Below are 21,232 nucleotides of genomic sequence, written 5' to 3' on the forward strand. Positions count from 1 at the left end.
CGTGCTGTCACCATTCATTGAGTGCTAGCAAACTACATTTTGCCTCACTCTTTCCTCAATTTCAGAACCAAGTTCTGCGAAAAGAGAGAAGGGAGAAGGGAGAAGGGAGAAGGGAGCGCGATCCCAAATTACTATATTGAGCAGAGAAGGGGGAGAATCTGGAGTGAAGAAGAATCAATACCGGACAATTTATTCCCATGCAATCGTCCCCCACACAGCAAGAGGAGCCCGAGGAGACCGAATCCCGTCTCGGGAATTCCCACTGGGCACCGTGGAGATCTTACCCTATCCCACAGAAAATAATAAGCCCATCTGGCTCGGTCGAACCTCATTTAGGTTCTCCGAGGATAGTACTCTCTTTTTTTCTTTTGGTACAGGACGTTCCCAGCCGCCGGCAGCGGGAGTCTTTCCATCACTCACGTTCAGAATCTAGTTCCCAGGCGTTTGCTTATGTTTGGTCTGTGCGAACCCGGCCTGGATTGCAGATAGGCCATAACCCTCAGAGAAAATTGAAACCATATCATCGTTTCTTTTTTGCTTTGTCTTGCGGACAGGCAACAAGTTCATTTGACAAGCGCCACCAGCAAGCGCGAGCCAGATTTCGAAGGACCTATCCTACCGACTATACGTACATTACCATTTTACTACTGAGTGTGTCCAGATGCTTGCTGTAACCTCATTAACAAAAGAAAAAAAAACATTGAACCAAACATAGTAAGGTGAGAAACCCTCCCAAGAGCCGTGCGCGGGGGTTGCCCAATGTAGAATGACGGTTGAGCTACTACGAAGTACTAGGACGAGCTATGGCCTCACTCGAACCATGGTTCATCGCGGACATACCCCCAGGCAATCCCCCACCTCTCCCGTCCCTTGTCTGTTTAAGATAAGGAGCCACCAGCCAAAAGGTACTTCGTACTGTATTCCAAAACGGAACACATCCTCGAATATTTTATGCCGTTTAAGAGAAATCGAGCTCGAGAGCCAGGAGATTCTCAGTAAGCATTATTAGAGAGCGGTATGCTTAACTAACACATTGCTTGGCTGGAAATGAAAGCCGGGTTGGTGCAGGTTTGGAGGCGGTTAGATTATTTTGCAGTCGCGGAATCTGGAGAGTCAGGAAATGGATGCCTCAGACACACACACACACTCTCTCTCTCTCTCTCTCTCTCTCTCTCTCTCTCTCTCTCTCTCTCCCTTTCTACGGAGCACCTTTCTTTCTTACCCTCTCTTTTGCACGGAGGTGGAGACTTCAGTCACTCACTGACTGGTACGGAGTACTATAGTTAGGGACGGACCAGACAGGGACTAACCCAGTTCGGAGATCGGCTCACCAATTCTCAATGAGGAATGGACCAAGTGGGTGGGTGAGTGAGTGGAGAAGGGGAAGTGCGACGTGAAGAGCAGCCGACAGGCGCTTTGGCCGGCGATCACTGATCAGACGCACATCATCATCCTCCCTAAGCCGAACGGGATCGTCCAGTCGCTGGATGCGCAGCCAGACTGAAGTCTGCAGGTTTGAAATTCGGCCATCTTTCACCAGCCGACCAGCCGCACCTATCATAAACTTCCCAGCCTTGCCAGATGCCAACCGCCACTCGGACCCTTCGCTCAGGAACGCTCCGACAGAACCTGGCCTACCAGCTTCACTCGCTATGGAATGTGGGGAGGTGAGACGATATCCTTTAAGCCCCAATAAAGGCAGAGAGGGAACAAGAAAAGGTTCCATCTGTTCTCAAACATCCACAATATGGGCGACGGTGTCACGACTTCTCGCCTGATACATGATCGTCATGCCTCTGGCTTGTCCGACAGGCCAAGTGTTGCCCCCCGAACCAAACGAGACTCGACGCTCGATGCGGTGACGCCTACCCTCTCTTTCTCACCTACTGACGATGCATCGCTCGGAGAATCCCACTCTCAACGGTCGCTCTTTCATACTGCAGATGGAATTGGACGAACGGCACTGTCGATTATGAGACACTAGACGGCTACTGGACGGAATAGTTCCTTCAACATACATCGAAGAAGGTTATTTCTAGACCCGCTTTTTTCTTTTTCCTCTTTCCTTTTTCTGTCTTTGCTTTTTCCCTCTCTCTTTTGTTCTTTACTTCTTTCGGTTTCTGCTGATGATGGGGCGCTGCCAGCAAGATTCCAAGGTTTCTGACCTGTCACGCGTCATTCGTTGCTTCGGTCCTCACAACGCCATGCGAAATGAGCTCCAAACTGGACAGATCATTCGTACTGAACACGTTGCTTGCATTCCCTCAAACTGAGAGGATTCAGTAAATACTGGGCTGGCTTTTTGTCATACGATCAAGCCTAGCACGCATTGTCCGGTTTGCCGCTGAATCCAACTGCGAAACCCCTTATTGCTTGTATCCTCCGAACATCGTGGGCTCTCCCTGAAGAATCCTCGTCAGAAAAGATATTCCACTGCCTTGGGTCTCTCGACTCAATCTCACTTTCTTAGCTTTCGACACAAAAAAAGGGGGGAACAGAAAGAAAAAAAAAATGAAAAATAAAAAACCCTCGCACATAAGTCGACTGTCGAAGGATATCGTTCTATCAGGAAATGTAGTTGCTAAAACTCGATCCAGGAGCGCTCGAACCTCACTAGACCCATCGTACAATATCACGTTCGATACCTCGAGCAAAAACACATGGACTTGGTTGCAGTCGAGAGTGGTAGTTATGCGGTGTACACTGCGGGCACCTTATCGATATTAAACCTTGGCCTAGTCCCTGCGCTGTTACTACCATCTCACCTGGATTTACGCAAGAGGCTCGAATTATTGTCTCCATCGCTACTGCATAATCCTGTCTATTAAAGTTACTTGGAACGTCTGATGTGGGGTTGAGTCCAGGCACATTGTATGAATGACACTGTCAGTGCTCGTAGCGAGATATCCAAGCGCGACAGAAAGCTCATCATCCTTATGGATATGTCTTCGTCGACGTCGTTGACCTATGTACTCTTCATGTTTGATTGTCCGGTAGACTAGCAATTAGTCCCCCGCTAAAGGGGGGGTAGTTGGTATCCGGTGCCACTAAGAAACGGGATCTGTGGTTTGACAGCTCATCTGTCCCTACTAGGGCACCCCCAATTGCCGGGTTCTAGTTAAACACAACACTCGAAAGTTGACTCAGTACTCTCCCAGACCATTCATACCGCTGGTTTGAAATGGGTAATCCAATCAACACTCGGTATTAGAATCAGATGAATCTTTTGGATAGATAATAATAACATGTATACGGAGTATATGGAGTATACCGGGGACAAAAGAGAGTAGTATTCCGCCATTGCCTAGTAGCTAATACTTACTCAACACGGAGACTGGCAGAATGGAGAAGGCGGAAAAGGCAACCCAGCCACAGTACATACGTACTGCTGCGCCTCGGCAGTTGAGCCACACCTAGTTGGGTCTTCCCCCGTCTCTCTCTCCCTTCATAGTGCTGGTAGTACTCCGTACTCCGTAGGTACTCCGTACCTCCGTACAGTACATAGTACATGCATGCAGTACCGTACCGTACCTCTCGGTAAATGGACGGACCCCCTCCCTTCTTTACCTTCCTCCAAGCTTCATTTCCCCGTCTGAGCAACCTGCATCGTCGATCCAGCTCGCATCATTCAGACAGCCAAGAACTGGAAAAGCCACTGCCTCAGCCGCACAAAGGCAATCTCCACCAGTCACCTACAGTACCATACTGTATGTACTGAACAGTACGGAGTACTTTGTTATCGATATCGTCCCGTCTTGGAACCGAATTTCGCACATCTCCTTCCAGGGCGATTCTATTGATCGTTTTTGTAAACACACGAGGCTCTCTACCTTCGAATGCGTGAACCTCCGACCATTCGGTTAATTGATCTCCTTGCTGCCCGTCTGACTACCTCTTCGCCCTATTCTCTGACTATTTCCGTTCCTAGAAGAAATGACAACAGTGACGTCAACGTAGCCGGTGTGGCTGTCTTATCGCCAGAACTAGCTGCTATGTACAAACTAGCCTCCACCGAACCCCGGGTCTTCTCTTCTCTGCTTTAGAGACAAGCTACCTACCTACCCACTTGGCAAGACTTGCTCTATCGAGTCGGATCGCCAAGGAACAAACCTTCTCCGCTCACTGCCGAACTCCTTACAACGGTGCTGGTGCATCAAGTTCCTTGATTCTTCCCGACCGCTTCGGAAATGCATCTGCATGGTCAGCTGATGTTGCCAACAGTTCCAGACTAGCGTGGCATACGAAAGAATTTGTCTACCGCTCTTTGACCGATTGGCCACTTGCAGAACTAAAGCAGACACAGGGCTTGAACGCCATTATCGAGGTTAAAGCAATCGTCTTCAAGCTACCTGTCCGCTGCGGTCGCCGTGAAACTACTCCGATATCTGAGAAGACGCAGGTGAGCTGTCCTGAAAATTGGTGACCCAACTGAGAACCCCTGCAGCACGGGCTTGTGTGTTGCAAGGAGTCGGGGCCGGGAAATTCAACCGTGCAAGGGTTCCTGCGGTGATTTGATCGATTCGAATCTACTAATACCGCTCCCGCCAAGGCCGTGGTAGATCTTGCTTTTAAATGATCAACATCTTCTTCATTGAGAACTTGAGCACGGAGTAAGAGCAGCCAATATATTGAAACTTGGTTAAGCCAGTACTCATGGACTACGTTCTTCCGTTCCGAACGCGGAGAAATTGGCTCGACTGGAGATCATTCAAGGAAAAGATGCAGAAGAAAAAATATCAACGGCCGACCCCGCTGACTGAAATCCTTTAGTTCCGAAAAGACGTTGGAGATCTCCGTCTTGAAACCTTGTGAAGAATCATCATGACTACGCTAGCCCTGGTCTTCTCGAAATTCTCAATCTCCCTTCCCTTCTTCACGCCTGTCGGGGAGATAGGGTAGCACCTTGCGTCTGTTCTTTGCTCTGAGTCTTAACAGGAGGAATGCACAGGCTGGGCGGCTGCCTATGGCACATCTGTTGCGACTGTCTGCGTCGATAGCGAACAGGATACGGTCAGCTGTTTCATTTCAGTATCGCTGGAGAGTCGATCCCGATCTTCTCGTTCAGCTTTATCGTTGTTAGCCATGGATCCTCCCGACTCTCGGGCTATCAAGAACATTCATTGCCAATATCATAGCGCAACATGCTTCTGGTGCACTGGTGTTCTACGTCAACAAAACGTCTATGCCTCAAATCCGACCGTGCCTACACTGAAACCCAGCGGATACTGGCAGTGGCATTTGTCTAGAGCTCCGCGGTCACGGCGAACTCAGCCGTTTCTTAACTCTATTGCGAGTCTCCAGTCTTTGACCCAAGGCCGTGTCGCCGTGACTGATTCCAGTACTTTCCTTGGACCCAATCCGCGGTTGCGGATGATAGTTATGATCACCGTAGATTGGAACATCAAGCTCCATTTCACGCAGATGCCCTGAACTGCGTCAGTGATGGGATGTCTCCGTCTTGATGCAGGTACATCGTTGACTTAGTCATGGAAGACAGTTTCTCTTTAGGACCGCTGTTGTCTATTCGACTACAACCGAGTACAACCATGAAGCCACTCGAATAATCAATTGGTTCCTGCCGAACCACCAAGAAGAGAGGGTGGGAGAAGTGCATCAGAAACAAATTGGCCGTGGGAAGGGGGAAATTATTATCACCAATATCAACGAATGAACAGATGCAGGATCACTACCGAAAGTCGCACAATCAGGGTCCATTCGTGTCTTAACTGCTGCGCGATCTCCCGTGCTTCGTTCTATTCCTGATTAATCGAATTAGCTGCAAGAAAGGGCCTATCGTCATCATTTGCAGCCATTGCTTCTCGAGGGCGGAGTGGAGTTGGCCTCCAGGGGGCGGCGATCCGACCTCTTGAGTACGCCCCTTGCGTCGCAGCTTGTTCGAGTGCGAAACCCCCCAATCAATGAGCCCACACAAGTCTCTCTCGATCCAACCATCGCCTCCCCAATATCGCCATTTTGAGTTGCATTGCATTGCATTGCATTGGCGTTGGGTACCCATTCCTGATCCTGACCTATCGCGGCGTGCAAAGGCTATACCATCTGGGATTTTCGCATCAGCAGCACCAACCCCACGTACTCGTGCACGATACCGCCCATCCTTCCACTTTGGTTCAACGGCGGTGGCTTTCTGGGGAAGATGGGCCCTGCGACGAGGTGGGTGAGACCAGACCCGGGCTTTTCCAGTCATCCATTCTCAACTACGTCATTTTATTGATTCTCCCAGGCGCTGTACTACCGCCGCACTATTGGCTGGAAATCAAGATTCATGGTAAGAACTTCATTTACTCTTACTCCATGGTTATTGCCTTTGGCATTCAACTAGTTGTACTCACTAAGCTAATGAAGCGCCAGGGGAATCTCAGACTGACTTTTGAGGCCCTGCGTTTGTACCTGATCGAACGCCGCCAGAAACTTCTCAACCTCAAGAGTCACAAAGGGAACAAACCCTATGTCCTAGAAGAGAGAATGGGGCTGTTAAGATTCAAGGAACCTGAACTTAGTTAGTCAAATCATCCCCGACCACCCACTATGAGGGCGTACTCCTGCCTAGTCTGTTGCTCCTTCTCCGACTCCGACCACACAGTTCTCCTTCTGACTGGAATGTGCAGCAGACAGTCCACCTAAAACCTAGCCATCCATATCACCCGTCACGGTTCATGCGCGCACATCACCTCCCACCGACCGACTTCTCTTCTCAGCTCGATCATCTACCGCGAAACAAAAAATCCCACCTACATACATAACATACTTACACCAATCCGACCATACCTACCACCTCTCCAAGACCATCAACTTATCAGTATACTTTGTGCCCCAAGCCCACCGGCGCACAAACCTTACCCAGACATGGGGATCCTGATTTCCGAACCATCTAGTCCCGCTCATCAGTGCACGGACTTCGAAGTTGACGCAGTGGAGATCATTGTAGATCCGTAGATCCCTTTAGGGTCGGAGATCGTCTGGCCCTTTCTTACATTCATTGTATAGTAGGTAAGTCCTGTACATCCCGACCCATACGTGCATGTCCGGGATAGGAACGGTGGGGAGTGCGAAGATTCTAGCGGTCGCAAGCGAAACAACTGCCATGACCAACAGGTTTGTTTCCTTGTTTTTGACTTTTCTTGCTTTCTGGAAGCCCAGTCGGTGTGCTGTTTCTGTAGGATTCACTTAGTGTGTACAGTGGATTTTATTTCGCAACGAGCGCAATTGAGTCAGCAGCGTTCGATTTGGACTTAGTGGGGGGTCCCAGCCTGGTTTGCCGTATTGTTTGTTCTACTTGTTAGGTGGGCTTTGCCCCTATTCCATTGGGATCACCGGGATGGTGTGTCACTGCAGCTGGAGCGGAGGTGTAGTCGCTGTAGTCTTGGGGAAGATGGGAAGTTTGCTAGAGATAGTGAAGGACTTGAAGGTTACTTATTGCTGTCCTGTTGTTTGTTTATTTCGACTTCAATGTCACGGTGTACTGGCTTGGAAGGACAACCTGAGGCATTCACTACTATGTAGCCTACCAGAGTATATCTTGGCCTGGTGGAAGATGGGGCCGGCGGTGATGTACTGTACAGAGACTTCATCTGTAGCACTGTACTGTACTGTACCTTTTGCAGGTTCTCGTGTTATCTCCTAGCTTCCCAGGATCAATTTTTGTCATTTGTGGATAGATAGCCAGAGTCGTGACACTACTGAACATAATGCACTTAGCACATATAAATCTGTATGTATGTGTGTGTGTATGTGTGAGGGTAGGTAGTATAGTATATATCATTCCCCAGTTGAGTCCAGCACAACTTTACCCTTACAAGTACACGGTCCAAGACACCCCAATCTTGGTGGACTTGTTCTTTGTTACTCAACAGGAGCGTGCGTGTACATCCTATTTGCCCATTTATTCCAACTGGCCCTTCCCACATGGTCGGCTCAAATCTCCTTTCAATTGTCGTTGTTGTTGTCGTCGTCGAGGCTTCTCTGGGCTGATGTTGCTGATGCCGAAAAACATATTTGCCGTTCTCCCGGCAAGAATCCAGTGCGATGATCTATTTCATGGGTTTGGTTCTCCATCATGATTGACTACACTCGTTCTCTAGCGTGATTTCCTTTCCTCTCTTTTGTTTCTGGCGTAGTGACAGCTCTTGACTTCTGGTGGGTATATGGTACTCGGTCTCCTGATTGGAAAGTACGGGCCGACTGGTTCGTGATTGCCTGTCTGTGCAGGGGTGTTGACAGTGGGGAATGTGGACGGTAGCATATGCTGTATATATACTGGGGCTTTATGGTGCTATACTGAGACTGGGGTTTGGTGGGCGATTATCGGGGGCCGCGAGTTCGGTGAGGTTTATGTTCTACCCAGAGGACGACTGTCTACTGTACTGTACCTAACTTATCTCTCAACTAATTTCAGTCGCTACCGAGGCCTACCTACTTTTTTATCCATACCGGTCTACAATGAGCCTCGAGGCTAGCAGCCCCGAAATACAGATACAATAGAAGTCCAACTTTCAAACGTATCCGTCATCATTCACTGAAAGGACAAAGGTCTCAAGAAGTAAGGGTAGAAATAGAAGTAGGAAGTAGAAGTGAAGATAAAGTAGAACCAACGACCTGTCTCAGCCCCCGACTATCGACTTCGTCCACTAGAACGACACAGTCTACCATGTTGACAGGTCGAAGGATCGAAATGAAAGCAATGAAGTTGAAAGCCAAGATGAAAAACCATAACAAAAACACAAGGGGGACAACCCTGTACAAAAAGTGGTATCAAGTCTGTAAAGTAGGATTACCCTGTTCCCCAACGAAGAAGTGACAAACAGAGAAAGAAAAAAAGTCGACCATGAAATGAGAAAGAAAAATCGCAATAGTCAATGCCCCGCCCTCCTCCTTCCCAGAGTTAGTACACAGTAGTCGCCAAGCACAAAACCAGATAACAAGAAGCAACAAAGCAAGAGAAGTAACAAAAAAGACGCAGGGTAGTGGATGGAAATCATGATTCGGAAAGGAAATAAAACGCCAACCAATCTCTTTTTACCGTGAGTTCCCAATGTCGTATGCACAAGTCTCTCAATGGAGTTAGGTGTGTAAGTAAGGTGAGAAGATGATGGGGTATGAAGGTGATGAAGAGTAGAAATATAATGAATCTGAACTCGAAGACCTCGACGTGGGAGTGATTGTGATGTGGTGAGGGAAGTTGTGGTAGTCGCAAATAGATATCGAGTATCGTGCAGAAGTCCAAACATTGCGTGCGAGGTCTGAGAGTAAAAATGTAGAATGGGGGTGAAAGAAGGGTTCCAAGGATAAGTGCTGTACACCTATTCGCTCGTAAAGAAGAATGAAGAATTGAAACAAGTACAGAGTTGCGCTCCAAGCAGCCGCAATTATTTCATGCCATTTTGCATCATGTTCTGTTGCTGTTGTTGTTGCATTACTTGAGCTTGCACGGCAGCCACCTGAGAAGCACGTTGCTGTTGAGCTTGCTCCCGCTCCCGACGCATCAATTCTTGGACCCAGAGTTTGGCATTGCGTTCAAGCCCAGCTTGATACTGCTGTGCGATTTGCGGAGGATACGAGGCGGGCGGACCATACTGGGGCATCAGTCGGCTGGCCATTTCTTGTCTCAACCGCAGCAAGCGCTGCTGGTATAGTTGATTGTATCGCTGGGCAATGGTGACACCCTGCGTCATGTTCACGCCTTGCATATTCTGTGGTAGGTGGCCTCCATTCGCCTGGGCCGCGGCCATCAGCATTTGCTGTTGTTGAGGGTTCAGTTGCGGCCCGCTCTGATGCATTTGGTGGCCCTGTTGCCCTTGCGCTTGTTGCCCTTGTGACTGTTGTTGCTGTTGCTGAGCCAATTGCATCTGCGCGAGCTGTGCACGCATCAACTGGGCTTGGTAGGCTTGCGGATTGGGGAACTTGGCTTGCTGCTGTTGCTGCTGTTGTGGCTGTTGCTGCTGCTGGAAGTGCATTTGCATCTGCTGCTGTTGCTGTTGGTGGGCTTGGATATTCTGCTGTGCATGCGCATTCGCTTGCATCTGGGTAACCTTCGGCGAAAACTGGCCGTGAAGCATACCCTGTTGGGCAAGAAGTTGATTCCTCTGCTGCATAAGCAACTGTTGCTGCTGCTGGGTTGTGAGGCCCATCCCGTTACTCATTTGAGGGGTCGCCATCATGGTAGCCTGGTTCAGAACTGGGGTAGGTGCCATGGTCGAATGGCTCGGACTGGCATGGCTCATCCTCTGCGTCGGTGTTACATTTCGCATGATAGGCGTAGCATGAGACATGGCAGGAGTGCCCTGGGTCATCTGTGGTGTTCCGTGTCGGCTCTGCCCTTGTTGACTTCTTGAAGCTGCCATTGGATGGCTCATGGCGGGGTGCGCGTGCTGTATCACCGACGGTGGTCTCGAAGGGCTTCCAGCACCCTGCATAGAAGACGTCATACTCATAGGAACCCCGGCTTGCGTTGTCCTTGTGCTGCCAACAACCGGTGATGATATGTGTTGTGGTGTCTGGTTGCGGACCACAGGCGATGACTGTGGCGCTTGACTGACACCATTTGGTTGAGCCATGGCATGTCGAGTTTGTTGCTGCGCTGCCAATTGTGCCTGAGCTTGCTGCGCCGCGAGCTGTTGTCTTCGAGCTTCTTCCTTGGCATGCTCCTCGGCTTGTCGCTGTTCAGCAAGACGACGTCGCTCTCTCTCTTGCTCCTGTTGCTGTCGCTTGGCCATCTCTTGCTTGACCTTGATCTCATGGTCTCGCTTCGCCTTCTCTTCGTGTTGCATACGGATGTTCTCAAGCGTCTTAAATCTTGAGAAGCGTGGCTCAAACGGCGCGCCACCACCGGTGTCATCGATAACAGCTGATTTTGGCCCACTGGCGCCATTGGAGGTGGCTGGCTCCAGACGCTCATCCATGATGAGCATGAAACGCTCTTCCTCCGCTGCGAGAGCTTCATCAGCGGCAAGTTCGGCCACAGTCCGCTTCCTACGCTTGGGTGACGGTGGTGGATCGGAATGAAGCGGGCTTTCCATGTGCTTCAACAGATCATGAACTCCATCAAGACTACTGACGGACTCAAGGTAGAGAGGGGGAGCCATTGCTCTCGTCAGCCTGGCTTCACACTCTAAGAGATCCTGGGGTTCCACCAGCATCTTCTGTTTCTTCGCTGGAGGGGCACGATCTTGCTGTGAATTGGCGGCCGCCCCCGGCCCGGGGGAAGACGGCGCTGTAGAAGAAGATCCTTGCGGTCGAGATGTCGAGCTGGTTGCCGTCTGCTTGGCCGCCTTTGGATCAGGTGTAGTAGCGAGAAGAGTCAGCTCGGCTTGAAGCGAACGGGGTGTAGGATGTAAAACAGTGGTAAACACTCGAGGTTTTGAAGGTTGTTTCGACTGGTTGAGTTTCGAATCCTTCTGCGAAGCTTGCGAGTCCGAGTTGCCGGGCTGCTCACTGCCCAACTTGACATCCTGCTGGCTTTCCGAAGCCGCCTCCTTTGCGGAAGGCTTCTCCGAAGTTAATTGATTCAGCTTCGGATAAGGCACATAGGCAGATGGTGTGATGTGCTCGTTGTAATTGTGTATAGAGAAGGGGGTGTTGTTGTCATTCGATGACGGCACGCTTGACTTCCGAGTCTGCTGCGACACCGATTTGTGATCCACCACGCGGACAATTAGACAGCCTGCTTGTCGCGTGACTAGTTAGCCGAGCACCTATTAAATGTGCCGTATAGGGGCAAGAGCCTGCCTTCATAGAACCGAACATTGGCCCGTAACAGCTCCTCCATCATGTCATGAGGAACGGTTTGAGAGCGGATATGTTCAATGATGACCTTCATCTCCGAATTGTAAGGAAAGCTCCCATCTTGCTGCTCAAAGCGGAAGTGGGTCGGATGAAGGTGGAGAATCAGGGAGGGAGGGTGCTTGGAGAACTTCTTGAGGATATATGACGTGGTTTTGACTATCGGAAACGCGGATCCACGTGTTAGTATAACTCTTAAGCGCATTCATCGAGGCTACCGCGGAAGCTCACCGAAGGGCTCTGGACACCGTTTTCCGGCTCGACGATCACCGTCAATTGATGAGGCCCTTGAAAATGGCTTCTGTAGCCGCCCGGCCTGCTCGCCGGCCTTTTGCGCCTCTTTCTTCGTCCGGTTCTGGGGGCCTTTATTAGACGGTGCGCCCGTATGGGCTGTGCCATTGGCGCCGTTCGCCATCGGTGCGTTCGTGGAGCCTGCAGCAGCCGGTGTTGCAGATCCTGGGAGGTGCTTTGTTGTAGAAGAAGGGGAGGTTGAGGATTGTTGGGCCTTGACACCGTTCATTCCGGTCTGAACAAAAGGCGGGGGAGGTCGTTTCATCTTAGGGGGATGCGAATTGGGCTTGGAGATTGCCGTCGCCATCCTGCGAGCAGGGAGCTAGCGACGCGACTAGAGGCGACGACGAGCGAATGCGACTGCGCGTTATGGGGGAAGCCGGGGGCGATGGAGGAAGACCTTGAGTCGTCGTCGTCGATGGATACAGCCGGAGCGCGAGACATGTGGGGAGCGGAGGTCGGAGCGGCACGACAACGAAGGGGCCGGGATACGGACACTTGAACACAACGCGGAGTCGCTACAGGAAGTAAATCGGGGAGTCCATCGAACAGACACCTGCAGAAAGAGCAGGGGAGGTTCGAGAAAATTATATCGGGAAGGGAGGGTGATTTCAGGGCTGACCGTCTGGCTCTCTGCGTCAAGTGAGAGGGAGTTCGGTCCAGCCCAAGGCCGCGGACGACGTGAAGGAGGCTGGATCATGTGATATCCGCATCGGGTTAGCGCCGATTGGGGGTTCCCTCGATGATGTCTGTTTCAATGACCCTTGAATCGATCTACAAAAAAGACTCATGCAGGAGCATGAGGGCACTGATAGCATTGGTTATGCTGTACTGTATATATTCACCAGAAAGCGACCAACAGAAAGAATTCGCACATCATCATGGCAGGGGAATCAAACGGAAATGCAGAGAATCGTCAAGTAGGGAAATAGGGCGGGTAAAGCTATAGACATATGGAAGCGTCCATGCACTTCGCTTGTTCCAGTGAAACTGGCAGAGCCCGAAAGCTCGCTAATCAAACCCAGATACTCGTCGTCGCCAATCATCGCCAACCCGGAGCGCATCGACCACGTCGATGCGCTTACCGAGCCCGGTGGTGCCCTCCTTCTGCCACCATTTCTCGCCCTTGTCCGCCAAAGCCGACTCGTCATCGCTATCGATCAGACCGCCGCGGCCACCTTCGTCTCCGACCACGACAACCACCTGTCTAACCCAGCCGGAAATGTGATGGACCGCCTCTCCGTCTTTTCCAGCCAAAGACTCTTGAACATACACGGTATCCGGGGAAATGTGTCGCACAAGATGCACAAAGCCAGTGGCAGTGCTAAAGGGCATGATGGTGTTTGGTTTCTCAACAAGAGCCTGAGCTTGCGTGTACATTGTGCGAAACAACGGGGTGGCGCCCTCGTACTCGTCCGTCACACGAGACTCGCCCGATAGTTCACGGCCAGGTACCTCACCCGGCGATGTCGCTTCCTCCGGAGCGATATTGGAATAGGAAGACGTGACCGACAAGGTAGGTGGAGAGGAGCCGCCTTGGCTAGGGGCATGCTTCAGGCCTGGCGCATAGATCATAATGAAAACGCGGGTGGTATCGAGATTGACATGTTCTGGAAGGTGGGAAAGGATTGACTACAGGTACATTAGCGTGATAGGCTCAAATCATAGTTGCACTGCAGAACATACCGCATGCTGCGAGATAATCTCCTCAGGATCCACCCGAGGAGTTTCAGAGGACACCACAATCGCGATAGTCTTTCTCTTCTTCTTATCGGTGGGAATAGGGCCAGAGACGGCCTCGCGGGTCGTTGGCGCAGCGCGGGCCGGCTGTTCTCTCTGGTTGGCTCTGGATTCTACTTCTTCCGACCACCGTGAGTGGTCTTCAAAGTCTCCTCTATCCTCCTCCCGGATCGATGTGAGAGCTCCGCCGACGAAGGCTCCGGCCGCGGCCATTCCCGCAGCGACTCGCTTGCTGGCGCCGTCAAGTATCTGCTGGGGGCTGGGTGTGCGACGCAAGGCTCCCTGCATGCGTGCCATCATGCTGGCATCTTCGGGATGGCCACCGTGGACATCTGTTGCTGTTGAGCGAGCATACGTTCCCTCGTAGTCGCCGCCAGCAGGATAAGCCTCGCTACCGGGACCGGGGGCGGGGAAAGGTTCATCGTCGCGGCGGCGATCGCGGTCATTTTCGTCATCGTCATCTTCGCTGCGTTCGCTCCAAATCCAAGCGGCAATGCCAACGGTCGCGATGCCTACAGTCAGGGCCAGTGGCACCCAATATCCCAGGACGGTTCGTCTCCCCGAAGAGCTGAAACCCGTTCCGGCTCCGACCCGCCGGCGGCGGGCATCCTGGGAATAAGGGAAAGACATCGGGATGGTTTCAATCAATGAGAAGAGACACGTAGGCTCAGAAAAGTTCCATTAAGCTGAGCATCACATTTCAAGCTGGAGGGAAGAAAGGGGCAGGCGTCAGGCAGGGTAAGTGTTGGAATGAGAAAGGGAGTGAGAGTAAGAAGCGAAGCCGCGCGCGGGCTGGCCTCGGAGGGAGCAAGAAACATGTGGCTGGTGATGCTGGATTAACCGCGGGATGTTTTTTATCCAGTAACGGTAACAGATAACTAACTACGGTATGGTAACTACGGAGCCAGTACCTAGTAAACTACTCCGCCGGCGGGCGGTTAGTTGTGGAGGAGCAGCAGCGATAGTCACTATGAGCAGCAGCAATCCGGGGCGCGAGGTTGACCAGAGATGCTGTCCTGAAGTTTGTGACATTCGCACTGTTTGCATTGTATGCAGCTGCCGCGCAGCCCGAACCTGCGATTGCTGAGTCAGTCGATGCTATCGGCGCATGCTGGTGGGATTTTGGTTAACTAACAAACGGCCTTGACTCAAAGACCCAGCAAGAAGGAGTCTGATGATCTCGAGCTCGTCGACCTCTTGAACCATTTCATACGCGGCTCAGACTAGACATGATCTAGAAGGCTCAAGGTCCGATTCTATAAAACGCCTTCCTTGACGACGCCTGATACCCAAAATTACCTTCCCCCTCCACCCCGCGTCAAACTTCCGTCGCAAAATTTGTATGGTTGACCAGCCGACTCTGTGATCCATACATCCTCTTCGAGTTCCCCGGGCTTCTAAATCACCCAGAAATCGCACAATACCAATATGCCGCACTCAGTTCCAGTGCCCAACACGGGCATTCAAGCCCTCATTCTCTGTGGACCTGGTGTGAGTTCGATCAAAGGAAACAGGGAAGCAAGCAGCTTACTGATCTGACTCCCCTTTTAGGTCAGTTTGAATACCTTCACCTCGAATGAGGACTCTCCTAAGGCTCTTGTCCCGATTGCCAATAGGCCGATGATCTACTATCCACTAGACTGGTGCTATCGCATGGGAATTACAAGTCAGTAACTGCCGTCAATTGCGCCAGGATTGCGCCCAACAGTCTAACAATGCCAATCCGATGTAATAGATATCACAATCGTCACTCCTTCGGAGATCAAACAGCCATTAGAAAGTGCCATGGGTACAAATCCCTACTTGACCTCCCTTCCGTCCCCTTCGCCGTCGATTCTGTCGCCGCCCGACTTGACCATGACCACCGGAACTGCGGAACTGCTCCGCCTCCCCGAAGTCCAGTCGTGCATCAAGTCCGACTTTCTGCTCCTTCCCTGTGACCTGATTTGCGATATACCGGGAGAGTCTTTCATCGAAGCATGGATGGCACAAAGCGCGCTAGGGGGCTCCGATGGACCGAAGACCGTTGGGTTGGGAGGTGGCAGCCCTCGTGGTGGTCTCGCAATGTTCTACCAAACTAAAGGCCAGGAAGAGAGCGTTAAGGGCGAGGCCACGGACTTCGTGGCTACCGTCCCCCTCGAGGAAGATGAGGCACCAGCTGTGTCTCACCCACTGGACGGACCCGCTGCGCTGCGGTTCGGACTGTCGAAGCTGGCTCTCTCTATGCCGATGGACACATTGAAAGAGAACATGCAGGAACAGAAGGGCTTGCTCATTCGGCACTCTCTGGTCAAGAAACACCCCCGGATCAAGCTTCTTACCAGCTTCCGAGACGCAAATTGTTATCTTTTCCCGTACTGGGTGTCCCAGTTCTCGCGTCTCAACGAGCCGTTCGAGAGTATCAGTGAAGATCTTGTGGGATGGTGGGCAAAGGCAGGGTGGCAGACGGGGCTGGGAGAGAAGCTTCACTTGCGAGAGATCCTCCAGCCAGAGAACAAGGGAGAGAGCGGTAGCCAGGATGGAGATTCGCTGGAGGATGAGATCGATCTAAACTCCATGATTTCTACGAAATCGGGGGCTGCCGTCGCTCGCGAAGGGGCCTTCTCTGACGATATCCAGTTCGCCTCCCGCGTTCAGAATCCTGATGCCAAGGACGCAGACAGCGCAGAGCCCCTGCATGTTCCTCCGATCCTGGCATACATGCACTCTTCCAAAGCGTCAGCGCCATTGGTCAGACGCGTGGACAGCTCTGCTCTGCTCCTGAGCGTATCGTTGAAGCTGGCAAAGCTGGAAGCAATCGAGGAGGTTGGCCGCGTCGCCGCCTCTCCTTTCGCCCACAACCAGAAGATCAACGGCACATCGAACGTGGCGCAGAGGTGCACCGTCACCAAGGCTGACTGCTTGATCGACATGAACACCACGATCAACGAGAAGTCGGTGGTCAAGGAGAGCGTCATTGGAGCCAACTGCGTGATTGGAGTTGGCGCAAGGCTGACGAGGTGTCTAGTCATGGATGGAGCCGTCATTGGAGAGCGTGCTCAATTGTCCGGCTGCATCATTGGCCGCAGAAGCAAGATTGGACGCGAGTGCGTCCTTAAGGACTGCGAGGTCCAGGACGGCAACGTGGTTGAAGATGACACTGAAGCGAAGAACGAGAAGTTCATGGTATTCGAAGGTCTAGATGACGATGAGGATATGGATGGAGGGGACTATGAGGATGATCAGGATGACTTTTAGGTGAACAGCGCTTTGGCAGGAAGCGATAAAAGAGCAATAGAAATACTAATGATGTGATGACACTTTGGATGTCTGACGAGAAGGTTCATTTGTTCTTTTTAGAATTATTAAGTCAGATGTCTCTCAGATATGAAGAAAAGAGAACAAAGAAACAAACTGGAACTCTAAGAGTTACATCTTTTCTGCCTGATTGTAAAGAAGAATCAATCCTGACAAAAGAGAGGAACCAGAGCCAGAAACTGCTACCTAAGCCGAACTGATGGGGTGAGTGAGTGAGTGAGTGAGTGAGTGAGTGAGTGAGTGAAGTGAAGTGTACACAAAAAGTGCACTAAACAAATGGACTGAGGTATTAGTATGTGGAAGGTGCAGTGCAGTCAGTAACTTACCTAGTAGTAGTACCAAAGTACCTACTAGGTAGTAGTACTTCGCCGCCTCCACAGACGGTGTGAGACAAACCAGCCAACTAACCAACCAACCAACCAAACGACTAAACCAAACCCCGAACTTCACTGCATCATATCCCAATCGCCATCACCAACCTCCTCATTCAACCCCTCGGAATCTTGGTTATAGCCGCATGCGAAAGGGCTGCTGAAGAATGGGTGCTCGCCAGCCTCCTCCCTCTGCCGCTGGTCCTCTTGATCAGTCACATAGCACTGGAAGATCCATTCCAACTCCTCCGTTTCGTCGCCAGTCCCCTTCTGTTCATCCAAGTCCATCTTGTCGCCATCCGCAACCACAGCCCCACTCTCCTGTTGCTGATGGTTGTTACGCTCCGAAAGACCAAAGCCGTCAACCGCATCATCGGCCGTTCCTCCCAGACCCACGTTCCGAAGACGAGCATCGGCACGAGGGTTGACAGCACCGGCGCCTCTACCTGAACTCCTGGCCGAAACAGGCGAGCACGGCACAATAGTCGTATCATCCAGGAATTTCACATATCTAGGACGCTTAGGCTCCGGCTCTGCCTTGGGTTCGGCTGCGGGCTTAGACGCGACGACGACCTTCATCGGGGGTTTCGGATCCGCACTGGCAGCATTGTTAGGATGATTGTTACCATTGGGATCACCAGTAACAGGCAAAGTGGGCAAAATTGGGTATAGTTCCCGCACCGGACGTTTTCCGCGTCTGATCTCTCCGCTGCGCCTCTGCTGCATCATCACGGTGGGAGACGACATGAGGTTTGTCTGCGGGTCGTTTGTGTCCTCTGGTACCGCTTCGGGGGCGTCGGGGCCGGTCGAGGGAGTGGCATAGGATGCGAAGTCCAGGTCCTGCCAGTAGCTGTTCGCGTTAGTGGGCTGTCTCAGCCAGGAGCGCCGGGTCGCAGGGAGCGCGGGTGGACCCATGAGCCCTCCAGTTTGGGGACGAGGACGAGGCCCGTTGAGCGCCGGGGTCGACTGGGGGTCGTTGGACGGGCGTCTCATGCGCGCCGGTGGGATCGCGGGCCTGGGCCTCAAGACGTTCTGGCGGGCAGAAGCTGGGTCGAAGAAGGGATCTTCGTGGCTCTGTGCGAGGTTCCTGTAGCCAGTCACGAGGTCGGGGGAGGTCGGGTCTCGGGATACTCCATCTGTGGAACTCTGGGGAGACTCACTGAACCCCGTGCTCTGAGAAGCATCGTGGATCGCTGGGGTGATGCCAAGGGGGATGTTCGGGTCTGTGTGTGAGATCATGGCAGGCGGCTGCTGAACAGTCCCATAGTTGAGTATCGGCATCGGCACATATGGACTTGGTGGATCATCGTCCTGTGTGTGTATGTGTGTCAACAAACGCATATCAGCCTGCCTTTATTGGACGACTCGAAGAACTAACCTCAACAAATGCTGGCGCAGGAGCCGTGCCAAAATACTCCAGAAGTGTTCCCAGCGCCGACTCTCCAACCACTAGTGTCTGATTCTGAGGCCCTAGCACCAATCTCGCCGATTGTGTAGCCTCGTTCTCGACCACGATCGGCGGACGGGGCTGCGCCTCTCCCACTCTCTCAAGAGGCGGATGGGCAGCGACGTTCTGAGGCTCCGTGTTCAACGTCGAGTGACCGGCGGCGGAAGAGGAAGTCATTGTGACAGCTTCCTGAGAGGTGCCTGCAGCAGGCCTGGTGGCAACAGCAGTGTCGACAACACTCTGCCCCGACGAAACCAGCACCGCCTGCAAGTACGCCTCTTCCTCCTGATGATCCTCGAGGCTCTTGGGTCGCAGGTATCCCGGCTGCATCCAGCGAGCGTGATCACCCCTCGCGTAAAAGCGTGTCACACTGTCAATGAAACCCGGGTCGTGACGGGACATGCCAAGGATAGTCTCCATGGACTGAGTAGTGAAGAGCGTTTTCTGCCTCAGGAACGTGTACCTGGTAGGGGGGTCACGACAAATCAGGCAGGGACTTGCAATCGTCAGGGTCCTGGCCGGCAGTTCCTGGTGATTTGGCATCCGGTGGAAGGGGCAGCGCTCTTTGAGGGCCCAGATGTGGGTGCAGGAGTAGATGTGTACCTCCATACGACACATCCCGACGGTTGATATCCTGCAGTTTGGTTGGACCTCGGTGATGGTGTGTGTCTTTGACACGTCCAGATGGACTCCGGTGAAGCTCTCGGCGGTGGGGAATCACAAGGTAGCTGATGACTTGGTGGAGCGACACGGCGTGTTGTGAGGTTGTGAGTTCATTCTCTCAGCGTCGCAAGCGGGTCCTCTTTTTGCATCGTGGGTGCGCATAAAGCAGACTCCTTTTTGGATCGTGTGCGCGCGTAAAATTAGCCTATTTTATGCGCATATCCTGGGGGTGAGGTGATATAGCCCTAGTACAGGTGCAGAGAACCGGACTTTGTTCTTGACCAGAGTGAATGGCGCTCATCACGGTAGTGGCAACAGAAAGAGACTGGCGCATGTGATTTACAGATGAGTTTGGCGATTTTAGTACATGTACTAAGCTATCTCTTTATTAAGTGGTTTATAAGGTTGCATATCCCAAACTGTATAAGGTTGATGTTGTACACGATGTAGATCAAAGCTTAACAAGCTCACTTAGATGTGACTTTATAAGGCTATAAGCTCTTTGCTTCCTCTTGAATCTGTAGGTAAGACTATTCTCTGATACTACTTTTATCTGTACTGGGCTGGATGGTGATTGATAATAATCTCTCGTTCATATACAATACTGTTTCTACAGATGAGGACTCCTCGCTTGCAACTTTGATCTGAATGTCCCTGTTCCTTGAGATATCTCGTGCCACAGTATACTGAGGTATGCTCTATGTATAACGGGCCATAATAATATGCAGAAACATCTGTATGTAGTATGTAGGCACACAGGAGCATAATTTATTAGTGGTGCAGACTGACATATGTATCTTTTATTTGAGGACTTAACACAGCTATCAAGTACAGCAGAGAATCATTCACTAGAAGAAGATCCATGTACAGTATGTTCTACTTCGAGGCCCTTGAATGTCTGGCAGCCTGAGGATTTATGTTCTTGGAACTATTAGGAACAGCGGGGCATAACTTTCTGGAGATGCAGGTCGATGTACAGCATTGGACCTTATGGCTACTAGGTACGTACCTCATCCTTCGGGATACTTACTCAATGCCTGGCAGCCTAAGGATTTATGTTCATAGAACCATCAGAAACAGCAGCGCATGATGTACTAGAGGTACAGATTGATGTGCATCCGTGCTTGGGGAGATTTAATGCCTGGCAGCCTGAGACCATCTTCTTACAACTATTTAGCTTGGAATGTCTGACCACCATCAATCATAGTTGTAATTATGTGGAATCCACTAACCTCACCTGCAAAAGTTTCAGATCAAATTCAGAGCCCAGAATTTCAAGATTGAACTTGAGCATAGCATTTGAGCATAGAATTTGAGCATAGAACTTGAGCATATATTTCAGAGCATAACACCAAACCAAAGAAGTTATTAGCGTATAATCCAAGACCTATCCCTGACACCCTTCAAACGCAGAAGTATCCATCCATCCGTGCCCTAAGTTTTAAACAACACTGCTCCCGCCAATTCACAGAAAGTTAAGAGAGTTTAAGTTAAGTTAAAGGAAAGGGCCCAAAGAAAAAGGAAGTACCCACAGGCACACCCGTGTCTGTTGCTCCATTAATTATGCTTCTTGTTTCGTGGGCGGTTGGATTTCATCCATTCATGCACAACTCCTTGTTTGGGGCAA

General features: G+C 51.4%; 6 protein-coding genes across 6 annotated transcripts; 2 read left to right on the forward strand and 4 right to left on the reverse strand.

The window, feature by feature from the left end:
- Positions 1-867, forward strand: BO72DRAFT_74584 (uncharacterized protein). The gene has a single exon (XM_040950671.1). The coding sequence runs from the start codon at positions 198-200 to the stop codon at positions 672-674; it is 477 nt and encodes a 158-aa protein (XP_040802477.1). The 5' UTR covers positions 1-197; the 3' UTR covers positions 675-867.
- An 8,232-nt stretch (positions 868-9,099) lies between these two features.
- On the reverse strand, positions 9,100-12,716 carry BO72DRAFT_74659 (uncharacterized protein). Its single transcript, XM_040950672.1, has 3 exons — positions 12,028-12,716; positions 11,743-11,955; positions 9,100-11,677 (listed from the first exon to the last, which is right to left on the reverse strand). The coding sequence occupies exons 1-3, from the start codon at positions 12,392-12,394 to the stop codon at positions 9,384-9,386; spliced, it is 2,874 nt and encodes a 957-aa protein (XP_040802478.1). The 5' UTR covers positions 12,395-12,716; the 3' UTR covers positions 9,100-9,383.
- Positions 12,717-12,898: 182 nt separating this feature from the next.
- On the reverse strand, positions 12,899-14,695 carry BO72DRAFT_526855 (uncharacterized protein). Its single transcript, XM_040950062.1, has 2 exons — positions 13,774-14,695; positions 12,899-13,719 (listed from the first exon to the last, which is right to left on the reverse strand). Exons 1-2 carry the CDS (start codon positions 14,455-14,457, stop codon positions 13,099-13,101), a joined length of 1,305 nt encoding a protein of 434 aa, XP_040802479.1. The 5' UTR covers positions 14,458-14,695; the 3' UTR covers positions 12,899-13,098.
- A 279-nt stretch (positions 14,696-14,974) lies between these two features.
- Positions 14,975-17,223, forward strand: BO72DRAFT_402017 (translation initiation factor eIF2B subunit gamma). The gene is made up of 3 exons (XM_040942193.1): positions 14,975-15,318; positions 15,379-15,493; positions 15,563-17,223. Exons 1-3 carry the CDS (start codon positions 15,256-15,258, stop codon positions 17,062-17,064), a joined length of 1,680 nt encoding a protein of 559 aa, XP_040802480.1. The 5' UTR covers positions 14,975-15,255; the 3' UTR covers positions 17,065-17,223.
- A 309-nt stretch (positions 17,224-17,532) lies between these two features.
- BO72DRAFT_74693 (uncharacterized protein) lies at positions 17,533-18,944 on the reverse strand. The gene has a single exon (XM_040950673.1). The coding sequence runs from the start codon at positions 18,834-18,836 to the stop codon at positions 17,571-17,573; it is 1,266 nt and encodes a 421-aa protein (XP_040802481.1). The 5' UTR covers positions 18,837-18,944; the 3' UTR covers positions 17,533-17,570.
- On the reverse strand, positions 18,713-19,685 carry BO72DRAFT_74696 (uncharacterized protein). Its single transcript, XM_040950674.1, has one exon. It carries the CDS (start codon positions 19,558-19,560, stop codon positions 18,838-18,840), a length of 723 nt encoding a protein of 240 aa, XP_040802482.1. The 5' UTR covers positions 19,561-19,685; the 3' UTR covers positions 18,713-18,837.
- Positions 19,686-21,232: the final 1,547 nt, after the last annotated feature.

The sequence above is a fragment of the Aspergillus fijiensis genome, assembly GCF_003184825.1.
Source record: "Aspergillus fijiensis CBS 313.89 unplaced genomic scaffold BO72scaffold_17, whole genome shotgun sequence".
NCBI classification, from domain to species: domain Eukaryota; kingdom Fungi; phylum Ascomycota; class Eurotiomycetes; order Eurotiales; family Aspergillaceae; genus Aspergillus; species Aspergillus fijiensis.

Bases quoted from the DNA above. Each gene is read 5' to 3' on its own strand.
- BO72DRAFT_74696 (XM_040950674.1), bottom strand. From the start codon at position 19,560: ATGTGTCGTATGGAGGTACACATCTACTCCTGCACCCACATCTGGGCC.
- BO72DRAFT_74659 (XM_040950672.1), bottom strand. From the start codon at position 12,394: ATGGCGACGGCAATCTCCAAGCCCAATTCGCATCCCCCTAAGATGAAA. The intron at 11,956-12,027 runs GTGAGCTTCCGC...CGTTTCCGATAG, and splicing joins ACGGTGTCCAGAGCCCTTCG to TCAAAACCACGTCATATATC. The intron at 11,678-11,742 runs GCAGGCTCTTGC...CGCGACAAGCAG, and splicing joins CAATGTTCGGTTCTATGAAG to GCTGTCTAATTGTCCGCGTG.
- BO72DRAFT_74584 (XM_040950671.1), top strand. From the start codon at position 198: ATGCAATCGTCCCCCACACAGCAAGAGGAGCCCGAGGAGACCGAATCC.
- BO72DRAFT_74693 (XM_040950673.1), bottom strand. From the start codon at position 18,836: ATGCGTTTGTTGACACACATACACACACAGGACGATGATCCACCAAGT.
- BO72DRAFT_526855 (XM_040950062.1), bottom strand. From the start codon at position 14,457: ATGTCTTTCCCTTATTCCCAGGATGCCCGCCGCCGGCGGGTCGGAGCC. The intron at 13,720-13,773 runs GTATGTTCTGCA...ATGTACCTGTAG, and splicing joins AGATTATCTCGCAGCATGCG to TCAATCCTTTCCCACCTTCC.
- BO72DRAFT_402017 (XM_040942193.1), top strand. From the start codon at position 15,256: ATGCCGCACTCAGTTCCAGTGCCCAACACGGGCATTCAAGCCCTCATT. The intron at 15,319-15,378 runs GTGAGTTCGATC...CTCCCCTTTTAG, and splicing joins TCATTCTCTGTGGACCTGGT to GTCAGTTTGAATACCTTCAC. The intron at 15,494-15,562 runs GTCAGTAACTGC...CCGATGTAATAG, and splicing joins CTATCGCATGGGAATTACAA to ATATCACAATCGTCACTCCT.